Source organism: Neolamprologus multifasciatus, chromosome 14 (genome assembly GCF_963576455.1).
Source record: "Neolamprologus multifasciatus chromosome 14, fNeoMul1.2, whole genome shotgun sequence".
NCBI classification, from domain to species: domain Eukaryota; kingdom Metazoa; phylum Chordata; class Actinopteri; order Cichliformes; family Cichlidae; genus Neolamprologus; species Neolamprologus multifasciatus.
The window spans coordinates 37295482-37310641 of NC_140452.1; the positions used below are offsets into that span (position 1 = coordinate 37295482).

At 40.8% G+C, this 15160-nt stretch overlaps 1 protein-coding gene across 3 annotated transcripts in view; it reads right to left on the reverse strand.

Annotated features, from left to right (window-relative positions):
- Nucleotides 1-9236, reverse strand: part of usp32 (ubiquitin specific peptidase 32) — a 75169-nt gene extending 65933 nt beyond the window's left edge. Inside the window, exon 1 of one of the 3 annotated variants that reach the window (XM_085184473.1) lies at nt 8860-9236. In XM_085184473.1, the coding sequence (XP_085040599.1) occupies nt 8860-8917 (58 nt within the window). In that variant the 5' untranslated portion in view covers nt 8918-9236. The remainder of the gene's footprint in view (nt 1-8859) is intronic. The other 2 variants (XM_085184470.1, XM_085184471.1) reach the window with 2 other exon arrangements.
- Nucleotides 9237-15160: the final 5924 nt, after the last annotated feature.

Genomic DNA, 15160 nt, shown 5'->3' on the forward strand with positions numbered 1-15160 from the left:
CCAAGCAGATTTTACAAGATTGTCTTCAATAACCACCCCGTGCTCATGTGTTTCCCAGCTGACAAGGGAAAAAAGCTGTCCACTTTGTAGACAACAAGCCTGCCACTTTGAGGAAAACACGTCTGAAATAGTCGTGGCTAGCAAGCCCGAGCTTGTAAAATAAGTTTGGGGGACTCTCACCAGTAAAATAACTGCAGAAGGCATCGTTCTTCTGTATGGATATGAACAAAGACTGCAAAAAGCTCAAAATGAATGCTAAATAGAGTCTGTGTATGACAGAAATATTTTTTTAAAAATGAGAGCATATCTGAGAAAGTTTCTATGATTTCTTAATTCTTTGTTTTTAGTGTCACACAGTGGTTGAACAATGAGCTGTCACCTGACTGCGAGGAGGCTCCCTGTTCTCCTGCACCTCTGTGAGGCTCCTCCAGGTACTCTGGCTAACTGGTGACTGTAAACTGGCCATTTACAAACAGGGCCTTAATAACTGATTCTACTGATACTGATGTTTACTGGGAAATTAAAGGCAGTCCATCAAATACCTTTGCCCACACTCACAGCCAGTCGCTAACATGTCAGTACCACAGGAAGATCAGCATGGTGGTAACAGCAAACCTGATCACCCAGCTGAGCACGGACATTTTAAAGCTAACAGAAGAAAGCTCTAGAACCACAGCTGTCCCCGAGCCAGCAGCCTCACTGAGACCAGAGGAAGGAAAAAGGGTTAATGTCCTGGTGATGTTATAAACATACTGAAAATTATTTTATTATCCAATATTTGTTTGTTGTTTTTAATGTCAATCTGTTATTTTGTTTGGTGAGGCAGAATATGCCACCAGATAAAGGTGCATGTACAGCAACTCATTATCAGTTAATTATTTGCACCTCCTTTAACCCTTTAAGACCTACCATAGAACCAAGTCCGCCAGAGCTTATATTATATTTTTACCTGCTGTGGAGCCATTTTTGGGAGCATTTCAAGTTGCTATACATCAATACAACCATTACAGCCTAGATTTTAATAATATGTCTGCATTAAGTGCATAGTAATTACATAAATTGCAAAAAAGTGCAATAAACTACAAAAAAATTGAAAATCGTTTTTGTTTTTTTAACATATATTTCTAGTTAGAGAAATTTAAGAGGCTTATCCCTCAAAACTGTAAATACAAAAAAGTTGCACAAAATAGTTTCCCACCACAGGAAATTTATTGTGAGTGTCTTCATAGTTTTATTTTTGAAATACACCAATTTTTATACACTGCAGGAAAAACGAAAATAAATATTATAATGAAAATTTGCAAAAAGCAGCATATGCATCAAAATAAACTATTTCCAGCAGTGCAATATGAGTACTAAGCATCCCAGAAACCACACAGAAAGTCATAAAGTCAAACAGAACCTTTAAAAACACCAGTATAGGCTCATGAGGCCCTGATGGTAAAAAACTACATTTCCGCAAATTATGTCACTTCCGGTTTTGAGCATGGCGATAGTTCGCGCTGATGGACGTAGGAAGTGTTATGAACAGCTGATCGGATCGGCAAAGCTGTTTCTGGAATATTATGTTTTTGTTGCTGCAAGTGCTTTTTATGCAGTTTTTGCAAAGCTTTATGTGGAAGGAAACTGTGACCGAGGACAAGCTGATGGCATAAGATGTAAGTACAACTCCTCCGGTTTCATATGCAAAAAAAATTATTGCGCTAGCTCACGTGGTTGCAGAGCTACCGGGATTTAAAAATAGTTACGCAAAACGGAGCGTGCCGCTCTGACCGGTTTTAAAGGGTTAAGTTCAGTTTATTAAAGCGCTTAAAGTGAGAAAATATCCTGTGACTCAGTGCAGTCAGGTGGAACTATATAGTTTCATAAATAAGTAAATGAAACTGTGCATTGAAGGAAAGTAGAATTTTGCATGTATATGCTGTCAGTTACAGTTCTTATAAGAGAATCAGCAAAACGAAGAAATCACAAATCAGAACTGCAACAATGTCTCTACTTTTTGAAACTGTATCTTTTTACTGCGACGGATGAAATCAAACTCTTCTTTAGATCAAGCTTCAAAATAACTCATTGGTTCAATGCCTTAATGGTAGAAACTTTTGATGATTTACGTTTGTGAAAACCGTTTCTCATAAATCAGTTCTTTTGATTTTCCTGTATATTGCGCTCATTTCATCTTTGCCTCGATGACACCTCCTGTGTTTGTTTCACGTTCAACGTGCGTCACTTTTACATAACTTAAGGGCTCCGCTAAATACAGAACGAAGAATCTGTAAACCCAATGAAGACGAGTTTGAGTCAAATAAAATAGAACATTGTTCTCCTGGAACTCCTGATCTAACGTGATGATTGGCGCTGCCAGAGAGCAGAAAACTGTTGTAATAAGACGCGCTAATGGCAAAGTAAACAAAGAAAGGCCTCATTATGGAGAACACTTTGTGTATTGTAATGCTGTGATGCAATCCGGGTATTCTTAGACACTGAGTGGCATTAAATGCAATGGCTACCATTCGATTCACACAAAACAATGGGTGTGATTTCTATGAGTGCCCCAAGCACACTTTTCAGCCACTCACAGTCTCAGGCCGTCTAAAGACTGCGTCTGTAACACCCAACACAAGTCACTGCATCCTTACATGATGTAGGGCTGGGCGATATGACCCAAAATTCATATCTCGATATTTTTTAGCTGAATGGTGATATAAGATATATATCTCGATATTTTTTTATAAAGCCATAAGGTAAGAACAAAAAGAGAGTTCTTAGTCAAAGCTGTGTCCCAGATGTCACATGGGCACTTTTATTAACATACAGCGCAGATGTACATGAAAAAAACTACTCAAAAATAAATTATGAGCATTTATTAAATAATAATGCTCCATAAATAAAAGAAAACTATGTTGTTTTTGTGCATAACAAAGAGCCCACAATTGTGCAGTCAAAATGTAAACTATCAGACGCTGAGCTTAATAACAAAGACAGATTTTACAGCTGCTCTCTTTCCAAGTTCGTGACTGACAGCCTGGAGTTTGAAATCCGCTTCATAACCGTGTGTCTTACAGGTGCCATTTATGGTCCTTATACACACACAATACGGTAATATTAGGCTCCTCGGTAGCCGTAATGCTCCGACAATCCATCAAGCGGTGCAGCTCCGTAGCTTAGCAAACTCGTACGAAAACATTTTTGACAGATTGCTGAGCGCTGTGTACCACATTAAATCGGTTCGCGGTCATCAAGCACAACCAGAATTCATACATAAGGCGCGCTGTCGGTTTTTGAGAAAATGAAAGGATTTCAGGCCGTGTATGGCGTTAGCGTGGTTAGCTCGTTAGCGCGGTTAGCGTGGTTAGCTCGTTAGCGCGGTTAGCTCGTTAGCACGTTGACGCCGTCCAGCCCCACGCACGGGGTGATGCGCAGTAACTCGTTAACGGAGATTTGCCGTGTCCACCTTGTCGCTTCCTGCAGGTGAAGCGATGGGGGAGGAGGGGGAGTTGTGTTCGGTGAAGGCGAGGCCGAGTAACGTTGGGTAAAGACAAAAGTGGACAAAAGAGAGGCAAACTTGTGGCTCCACAACTATAATTATAACGTAACATAGACTATATCGATATAAAAGATATTGTCACATCTTATATCTTGTATAAAAATATATTGATATTTTTAAAAAAACTCGATATATCGCCCAGCTCTAACATGATGTCACGCAACCAGCATGAGGCTGCTGTGTTGTGAGGTCGGCAAGAGGAAAAAACACATAAAACAGGAATATCATTTTTACTCTCAGGTTCTATTTTGTGCTGTCGGTGAGGAAAAAAAGGTGAACAACAAATCGGTTTTACATAATAAGACTATTACAGATTCTGCTGAGTTTAGAGCAATTACTCTAAAAAAAGCAAACAAACTGTACAATACAGCCAAGGAAGGAAAAAAACACCTACAGAGGCTGAACGGGCTCATGGATGGTTAACTATACCATTCATGTCAGATGGAAACAGGATCATTAAGAGTCAGAAATAAGCAAAGAATAAATATGAAGTGCAACTGGAAAAAAAATGGTAGGATAAGCTAGTCTTCCAATTAATTTCTATAAAACGGAAATAAAATGTGGACCACAATCGATGAACGTCCAGAGGCATGAAACCTTATTGGCAATGACAACATGAGGTCTCAAAATTTTACATGAACAAAAATTCTACGAGCAGATAAGCATCCACCTCCACCAGCCATGACAGGAGCAGAACAAGTTTCCAGGACAGTAACTTTGGACCGACACTGTTTTTATTCATAGACGTGGTGGGATTTCTCTCCTTAAGACTTACTGGGGAGCCTCTGGTCATTTGTAATAATTTTGGAAGTAGTCTGTGTCTCGCAGTACTGCCCGAGTTCGCCGTCTCCATAATTTGTTAAATATCCCAGTGCAAAGAAATGATCTTCCACACTTATCCATACACAGAAGCGATGCAGCCCAACATGCTGCCTCTCAGATATTTGCTCCAATGGTTGGCATTCGCTGTCATCTTGTGTCTAACGTCCGTCCCACTCGCAGCCCTGCTCATCATTATTCGGTTTGCTGCACTGTTGCACACTCAGCAGTTTCGTGAATACCTTTGTTTATGTTTAAATCCCCGCCGTTTTATAAAAAGCGACGAGTGAAATCTTTATTATTTATCATTGTTTGGTGAGCGATGGAGCAGCCTGATGTTTCACTGTGATTCAAAGGGGCGTTCAGATGTGACTTGTGATTCTGTACTTGATTTTGAAATGATAGAATACCGTCACACCCCAGCTCGACACCTTCAACATGCACTTTTGGTGTAAAAACAAAAAAACTGCCCTTGCTGTGTGCCTTTCCCACCTGTATGTGGTGTAAACTTACAGTAACCACGTGCAGGAAGTCTAGGACCAAAAACTAAGCAACCTCCAACTCAAGGAGGCTGTGTAACAGCTGATAAACCTCTTATCTTTGCTCAACAATGAAAACTAAACACTTGCTGTGAAGCATATACCACGTGGTCGTAGAAAGCTCCGTCACACTGGATTTCCACAATATTAAACTGCAACACAACTTTGCTCAAAATATAGAGATTGTTGTATACACTGTTGCACTGCTATCTACTCATGTTTCCATAGCAAACACCATACTGGAAGCTTCTGCGGCAGCAGAATACAAATTTACATCCCCATGCAAAGCAGCGCTGCATTAACTCAGCTGATAAGGCCTGCTGACGTAGAGCGAGCGTGAGGCTGTGTCACAGTGACCGCTGTTGTTGTTGTGTCACTGAACTACATAGTGGTCAACCACAAAGGTACAAATAACCCGTGAAGGTGTTCCAGAAAGTGCCAGGAAAGATTACTGAGAAGAACCGGTCTCACTGAGAACGTAAGGAACCACAACAACAGGTAAACATGTCGATCCAACTCTTTGACAGCTCCATCAAAATCATGAACAATTATTCTGGACAGCAGTAAAGACATCCAGATGAAGCTCCAGGTCCACAGGGACATTTTTAAAGCCACGCATTGTTGCTCGGTTAAAAAACGTCTTCCTCAAGGCCAGTTCATCAACAACACGGCTGCCTGTGACAACTGAGATCAGCTTCTCTACCACCATGATTGGAAGGGTCCATATCATCTGCTCCCTCTTGAATTTGACAAGAAGGAACGCCAACAAGCACATTAAACACGGCAAAACAGGAGCAGGAAAGTGGCACAATAGTTGTGCTTTCTTCATCACAGAACGTCCAAATATCAACTACGACTCTATGAAGTGTGCAGGTCTGAACACCATACTTGTGGACATGGACGTTACTCTGTGTAACCTGCGCTCCACTTCCTGTTATTCCCACTGCAAAGAAACTGACTGTGATTCAGTAGCAGGAGTAGCAGAGGGTGAAAATGACTGAACGAAGTTAGATTTCTAAAACAGCAATTTACAGAAAAGTGTTGTTTTTCACAAATACAGTATCGATAACATTAAATCACCTCATTGCATCCTGTAAAACATTCTGCTATGTAATCTATTCAGGTTATGACGACTAAAACAGATGTTAGAAGTGTTGTTAAATCATACGAGAGATTTGCATGTTTGCAGAAGGAGCAGGTGCCCGTGGTGGTTGAAGGTCATGCTATCAAGAAGCTGTTGTTGGTTGCTCTAATGCATAGGTGTCAAACTCTGGCCCGAGGGCCAAATTTGGCCCGCAGCCTAATTACATTTGGCCCGTGAAGCCATACCAAATTACTATCAGAGCTGGCCTACTGGTGTTATACAGCTAATATATATATTGTTTAGTATTAAGCTTTGCTTGTTCCATATTCAGTTTTTTAGCAAAATGTGTTTGAGTCCATAAGAAAAGATTCATTCTTAAATCTGGAGGAATAAATATATTTCAATAAATATTAACGTTAGCCCGCGACTTTGTTCCAGTTTTGAATTTTGGCCCACTGTGTATTTGAGTTTGACGCCCCTGATCTAATGCATGAAATCAAAAATGCATCACAGTGGTGCCGTGAAATCCCCAATACTCACAGAGAGGAACTTTAATACAACGAATCTGCTGCTTTGATTCTATCAAAACTGCATCTCAAACACGAAGAAAAAGCTTTACTGTATGATTTACACAGAGCTCTGTTCATTCTGGACTGAGTGGGAGGGTTTTTTAGAATTTAAGTTCATTTGCTTGTCATCTCTGGGCAAGCTGACCAATCAGAGCAGCCTGGAGTTAGTGGGTTCAGTGTGGAATAAACACTATCACTGGACCTGACCCAAAGTTAGCTGTCACTGCAGCAAGCCACTCAACAAATGTTTGGACTCGAACCTTCTCTCAAACAAATTAACGCTCCCCTCTCCCACATGAGTAAATGTTCAATTGTACTGTGAGTCAACAGAAAAAGGGAAGATGACTTTTACCTCTAAAATCTTAACACTCTCAGATGTGTGTCTCTGGAACCGCTTATTACATGTTTATATATTCGATTTCCCACAGTTCTAAGATTTGAGTTTATTCTATTTCAGAAAAGTGACGATGAGGAGGAACACGCACTTTTTGGTCAGATCTAATGTTTCAGGCACAATTATCCCTCGAGAAACCACCACGCACAAATCAGGCTTGAATGAATAAATGATGGTGAGGAGTGATCGGAGGATAACACAACAAAGGTGAATCTTTCTGACTCTAAGCCCATTACGCTGCTGATGTCCAGGCAGAATAGGCTCTCGTGGAAACTGAACTCATAATTGCGGCAGTCAAGCCTGCTGTAGCAATTAGAAATGGTGCCATGTGACTGCTTTGATAAGACTGGACGACTAGATAATTCCACTGTGTGTCTGAGTGTCTGGTCACATATGATCGTCAGAGTGTAACTGGCAATCTGTTTGAGGCATATTTAAGCCGCAGTATTACAAAGACAGAAGTCACGCTATCCGAAAATCTAAACTGTGCTAAGGCAACATAATAACATTAATAATAATAAAGATGTCCAGTCAAACTTCCCTGCAGAAGCCTGGTAAAGTTATGACACAGTAATAGATGTGTAACAGGCTCTCATGGCTGGAATCCGGACTGACAAAGTTCAGCTGTTGCCAACCCAGGGAGTAAAGTGCAACAAGAAAGCCATCAGGGATAAGATCTCTGCGTGTTTGCACATAAATGTTCACCCATATATTATATAAGTGCCGCTATGCTTACACTGTATCCATTGCTTCTCCTGTGCGCACTTAAACTCTAACCTGACAACAAAATGCTTCCAGTAAAGCCCATACGAGCTGAAATACATCATGACGCTGCATTAGATTACAGGCCTGTCAACGCTTGTTTGTTTACCAGAGACCAGCCAATGGCTTCCTCAGTGTTAAAAAGCCCACCTGATCATTTTTAAGAGACTGACTGCAGCGGCAGCTATTTAAAGCACAACTGGTTGTTGTTCCGCTGCAACTACACAGCTAGCTGGTGTACGCTAGGCTCCGCAGAACCTGACAGCTCACTGGCAACAACAGCAACGATTAAGCAGCACATGGCTCGGTTTGAAAACCGGGAGACGAGGGCTGTAACAAACAGTCTAGAGGCATTCCCCACTGACAACTTAGGTGAAAGCCAGCTAACTGTCTAGCTACTAGACAAGCAAGCTAGTGGTAGCAGCACAGACATAAACGTTAGTCAGCTGCAGTTAGCTTGATACAGAGGCAACCTGTGATGCCATCCAAAAATATATATAAATGAAAAATATATTCGAGCACGGATTCGAGATTTCTTTCACAACTGTTTCGCCAAATACTGTCCGCGCAGCCCATCCCTCCTCGCTAGCCAACACTAGCTCCCACAGCAATTAGCTGGACAGGACGTCAAACCAAGCGTAGTTCAACAACCTGCCAATTTAACTACACCTTGCACTTAAATAAAAAAAAAACGCGCTTCATAAAAATACTTCAGGATTATCTCAATGCTATAAGGAATAATAATTAAATTCGGCGCGGTCAGATTTTATACAGCGACTGTTTAACTACGTTATTTTTCAAGATTTCATTATCTACATACGCTTTCCGCTGCAACCCAGCGTTGTCTCTTACGAGGGCAACCGACTGCGGAAAATACATGCTCAGCTAGTGATTAACTAAACATCAGAAAAAATAAGGAAGCTTTTCGACAAATTTTAATGCCGAAATGAATACTGGGCACAACAATTCCATCGAGGCCGTGCGTTTACTTTATACCCGGCGTCTACTTCGTATAACAGGTGAACCCAGTTAAAACGTTACACTTTAACGGGTGGTCAGGACGTTCTCTTTTCCATATGGCTAGCCCAAAAGCAGACAGCTAACCTAGCGCAACGATAGATTTCTACTTCCCACGATTTTTGGCTTACCTCTCTTAACGGCCTCGTCATATGACAGGAATCCTATCCTCGACTCCTTGGCCCCCATGCTCCCCTCATGTCATTGCAGTGTGAGGAAATAAACGTTACGAGCTGAGTTGGACAGGGGTGTTTGTCGCCTTATCCGTTTATTGTGAAATGGGCTCCTGGCGGTATGTGTATGTGGTGAACGGGTGAATGTTTTTCAGCGACGCCTCCATTCTGTCACATGATCTGACTCTACAGGTCAGTTGATCTGCGAGTTCTAATACGGGTGAGCGCAACCCGAATCACATACAGGGGTGGGGGGTTTCGACTTCAGGCAGGGTTTTCAGTCTTATCCGGGAAAATGCAAAAAAGCTCTTTTACTTAGTATGCGAAGTCATACCAAGCTGTCAGTGTGCGACGAGTGCAGCCACAGTTTAAAGCAGTGATAACAGCCCCACCGTGTGGTGGTGCTGCTAAATAACGCTAGCTGACTCTCCCCACAGCGACCCCCGAAGGTACGGTCAGTCAGAAGAGATCTGCACATAGCAGATGAAAGTTTGCAATATCTGGTGTCTAACGCGTATATGGTGTTTGTTGCATTTCAGTGAATGTGGGAAGTAGTCCACTTATGTCAGTCGTTGTGTAGTTCAGAATTTTTACACCAAAGTCGTAAATACTTATTTAAAGTTTGTCATAATGCTTGCAGGGGCGGATCTAGAAGGGTGGCTAGTGTCACCCTAAAATTATCTCTTGCCACCCAAAGTGCCACCCTAGTTTTACATATGACAGTGTTGTTTATTAAAATAAGATAGTATTAACACTTTAAGTGCAGTTACAGTTAACAGGGAATATAAATTCGAAAAATGAATATATTGCATAGTGTTACCCCCCTCCATCATTAACAAATGGTTCAACCCACAGCGCGGACCTCTTGTTTTCAGTAGTAAGCGATGCTTATGATTGTGCCAGAGCACATTTTGAATCAACACCAAGGGAATTTCAGATTTCAGACAGATGGTTGGTCGTTACACTCTGGAAATGGAATAAAGTGAGTGTTATTAACCCTCTGAGGTCCACGGACACGCTGCACTTCCAACTCATATGCTGCAAGCTGCATCAAGCGTTTGTTTTTTTTCTTCTTTCTTGTTTTTTTTATTTTTAAATAAAGCATCTTCTAATGAGAGTGCAAAAACAGTAAAGAAAGAAAAAAAGAGACCTCTTTCCTCTTGATGGAAAAATGCACCATGTCGACCAATTTTTTTTAAAAAGTCAGCATCTGGGATTTGATTGTTTAGGAAGAGGGGAAAGCAAGACAGCGAGAGAGAGACAGAGATCGATAGCCAGTTTTGAGATGTGGGAGATTTGTGACGTTTAGCGTGGAGTGTATAGTTAGTATGTTGTGTTGTCTAGTTAGTGTGTTGTGTAGTCATAGTTTTGTTTTGTGTGTCAGTGAGGCCACTAATGACTGTCACAAAGGCACATTGCAATGTAAACACTGTGACCAGGTGAAAACAGGAGCAGTGATCCTGTTGTCAGGCCTGCAGGTTTGTCCCTGTGCTGTTCTGGCACAAGTAGTTTGTGGGGCATCTTATTGTGACACCTGATTGTTCTTTCATTTTAGTTATAGTAGTATTTTTAAATGGTTGTACCAAATTTTTAAAAATGCAGATGTATTGGTTGCATTTTCAGATAAATAGTTGTATATGTTTATAAAATGTGTGCACAAGTTTTCAAAATGTACAATTTATATTTGCATTTCAAGTTATACAAATAATTTACTCCACATGTCTGTGGTTTTGACAGTAAAATAAACTAACTACTAGGATTTTATGTTTTTTTTTTATGTGATTTCAGATCAGTTGTGTTAATACAGCATGTCAGTGAAAAAAACAACTAAATTCAGACACATGGGGTTGAGCTGAAAACAATGATACCGAACAAGACAGGAAGAAAATAAAAATGAAACAATCTGAGGGTGAAATACAAATGTAAAATCAAAAGGAGTCAAAAATGTCCAGTTATATTTTGGACCTCAGAGGGTCAACCTAACAAATCATGAAAAGTCAGGTTTAGATTTTTGTTCATGACGGTGCAGATTTCTGACATTTTGTGTCATTTAAGCACGTAACAATTTTGGGTTTTTTCTAATAAAAAAATGTGAAACTGAAGATAGACTTGTGTTTATAAAGCAAACACCCCATGTTCTGTTGCTTTCTGGATTTTATACTTATTGGGCTACATATTTATTTATTTATTTATTATATAGGCTATACAGTACATACAATCAAAATGTGCATGTGTTATATAACTAAAGTGTTTAATTATATGGGCTACAGAAAACAATTAAGGTATAGACTATATTTATATGAAAAACGTGTATACTTACTGACTTTTATTTTGTGGCTGCATTTGACTTCCTTGCCACCCTAAGAAAATTTCTCTAGATCCGCCCCTGAATGCTAGATGGATTTCCAGCATGCAACTCTCATACAATTTCAGCCGTTTCATAGACCAGCTTCTATATTCTATTCCACCAAAATGTAAAACGGTTGAAATTATACCCAATTGCCGTACGGCCACTCAGTCGTTAAATTTTAAAATTTCTGAACTGACCTTGGCGTGCCATTCTATCAAGGACCGTATAAAGCCATTGGTTCTCAGGTTGCTACATCCTCGTAGCACTTGGACTTAAAGCTACAAGCGCCACTTCAACGACCCCATGAAATCTGTACAAGACACAAACTGAAAGCATTGGGGGATATATTACACCACAGGTGCCGTATTTGTGGGGGTAGTTACAGAGGTTGTAATTTCTGCAATGAGACTTTGGCTTTAACCAAAGATGGGGCTCCAAGTTCTGCTTTACTGGCTGAATATTGTTGGTGAGAAACACTGAGTTGTGTTACGTTGCTGTGTGTTTGTATAACGAGTCACTTAACTGGTGCTGTGAACATAAAGCAGCTTGTTAGCCTGCTGGAGCATTTCGGTGTGTTGGGAAGCTGCTGAAGCAGAATGACCACACTTGAAAAATGTGTAGAAATTGTGAGCTGGCCTTAAGTGTATCAAGTTTGTCATGTCTCTGTGTTTTTCAGGATACATCAGGATTGGCTGGTGTTTGCTGCTTACCAGTGTTTCTCCCTCTTTACTCACTGCGTGTATCTCTTGATGGTAACGCACCCTCTGTTTAGCTCACTGGATCTGTGAGGACAACTTTTGAATGACTTTGCTGAAAATAACTTTAATAATTTCTGCATTTCTGCTAAGCAGGTATATGCAATTGATCATACATGTACCATGTGTGAAGAGGGGCATTTCAAGACTATTTAAAATACTTTTTTAGGTCTTACTGACCACATAAGGCACTTTAGACTCAAAGTTACCTTTAACCATACAGCGCTTTATTCTGTAAACTTCAAGCACTTTATCTGCCTCAGTTTAATAATAAATTAACCCACAATGCTTCACATACTCTGGACTATTTAAAAGGATCCTTCTTATGGCCTCTGACAGTGGACTCATCTCTGTGCTTGTCCTGCTAGATCTCAGTGCAGCATTCGATACTGTTGACCATAATATCCTATTAGAGCGATTAGAGCATGCTGTAGGTATTACAGGTATTGCACTGCAGTGGTTTGTATCATATCTATCTAATAGACTCCAATTTGTGCATGTAAATGGAGAGTCCTCTTCACACACTGAGGTTAATTATGGAGTTCCACAGGGTTCAGTGCTAGGACCAATTCTGTTTACATTATACATGCTTCCCCTAGGCAGCATCATTAGAAGACATAGCATACATTTACACTGCTATGCAGATGACACCCAGCTCTATCTGTCCATGAAGCCAGATAACACACACCAATTAGTTAAACTGCAGGAATGTCTTAAAGACATAAAGACTTGGATGGCCACTAACTTTCTGCTTCTTAACTCAGATAAAACTGAGGTCATTGTACTCGGCGCTGAAAAGCTTAGAAATATGGTATCTAAGCAGATTCTTACTCTGGATGGCATTACCTTGGCCTCCAGTAACACTGTGAGGAACCTTGGAGTCATTTTTGACCAGGACACGTCCTTCAACGCACATATTAAACAAATATGTAAGACTGCGTTCTTCCATTTGTGCAACATCTCTAAAATTAGAAATATCCTGTCTCAGAGTGACGCTGAAAAACTAGTTCATGCATTTATTACTTCTATTACTGTAATTCATTATTATCAGGAAGTCCTAAAAACTCCCTGAAAAGCCTTCAGTTAATCCAAAATGCTGCAGCAAGAGTCCTGACAGGGACTAGAAAGAGAGCAGATTTCTCCTGTTTTGGCTTCCTGTTAAATCCAGAATTGAAAATCCTGCTCCTCACATACAATGTCTTAAATAATCAGGCCTGATTTGTCCTTCTTTTCTCACAGAGTATGGAAGCTCCTATTTTAATCCTAAAACTGTACTAAGAGACTTTGTTAAGTTTTCCTTTAATTTGCCACCCCTCCGTAAACCCTGAACAGATTGATATAAATAACTGAAGAAACAGATTTTTGTCGATTTTGCACAGATAATGTAACAACGTAACTGTGCAGATAGTGCTGAGGTAACCAAAGAAGGAAGGGATTAACTTAGAAATGAATTAGCTACAGTGAGTTATATATGATTGTATAAATGGTCTGTTTGAATATAATGTTGACAGTGATGTGTGACTAATGTAAATGTTCAGGAAATAAGTGTGGCACTTTATAACAATGCTGCACTATTAAGCATTATTAAGGTATTAGTAAGGTGTTGGTCTTTGTGAGTCCAGGTTTTGTCCTGATGTACATTGTGGGTGAATTTAGGCTCCTGGTGATGTTTTGACAGCAGCTTTTTATCTATAAGCAATAATATATTATGGCGGATTCAATTAAGCTTTGATTAAGTTTTTATCACTTGTGTTTTCCATATGACAAGTAAGAACTGTCTGCATGGGCTGCTTGAATATGAGCTTCACACTGTTCTTAGTGCAGATAAGAGCTGTTTAATCCCATCTAAGCCCCACTGTTCTCTGTGCAAGGAGGCTGGGCCTGACCTCCAGGTTTGCAGCATGGCTGGATGTAGCTGTCGATAACCTGGGCAGAGGCATGCTGTGGAGTCTGCTGTTTAAGGTCTTACGTTTGAAGCACATCATCACACATGCACAAGGCGATGAAAACGAGGCTCTGTTTAAATACCAGCAAAAACTGTTGTGCAGAGGTCAGGAAAGACTTGAGATGAGGTATTGGTGACGTAATCAACCTGCGGTGTTTGGAGCAGCCTCTGCACAGAGGAAGTGGAGCAAGGAGGCTTGGTGGTTGGATGAGGAAGTATTCAAAAGTAAAGTGGGATAAGCAGCGAGGTGAAGTGAAGGCTTATTATGAGTCGTGAAGGTGGAGACTGAGGAAGGAGAAAACAACCAACAGAGACATTAAGCTGAAAAGGACGTGCAGAAGGACAGAGAGGGAGAGAGTATTTTGAAGATGGGAGGAGTACTTGGAGGAGGAGCTGATGAATGGGGGGAAATGAGAGAGAGGGGGGGGGCAGATGAAGGAAAGAGAATCACAAAAACACGAGAGGAATCAGAAACTCGTTTCGGCAGCAGCCCCCCACTCGTACAGGCTGTCACGGCAAACGGTAATCCTCCTGCCACCGTGTTTGAGCTCCACATAAATGTCTTTCCATGCCAGTGGGAGTGCTGCCCCACTGGTTGGAGCTGCCTCTGTGGATCCAGCATGTGGGGATGTTGCTGCTGGTTGCAGGCCGCGTGCTGAGGTTATGTGGCAAACGCTCATGTGTCTGAAACATGAACCCAAACGGTCCACTGGAGAACTCTCTGCAGGTGTGGTGCATATGGACACACATTGAGCACCTGGAAGAAACTAAGAGCTGAATTTCTCTTTTTAAATCACATTTGATTTGCATTTGGCAGATGAGGCTCATCCTGTTACCTTGACTGTGGAATAATGCTTTTGTCATTTAGAGGGGACAGGAAGTCTTTGGAACGTCAGCAGTACTTGAACACCTGCATTGTCATTGCTGTGATTCCCCCAGAAAGACAGTTTACCAAAGGGAAATCTGTGAGACTTAAGACTTTGATGGTTAGATAAAATGTATTTGAAATATATTTATTTTATTTGACCATTTAAAAGGCTTAAAATGCAACGTTACTGTAAAAATCGAATAAAGCAAATGTGTGCGGTGTTTGCTGTGTTGTGTGTGCAAAGTGTTTAGTGGCCGTTACATCCTGAGAAAAGGAAATGATCTGCTAATGTAACTGTATTGGAAAGGCAGCATGGTGCTGCAGTGGCTGGCGCTTTGTTC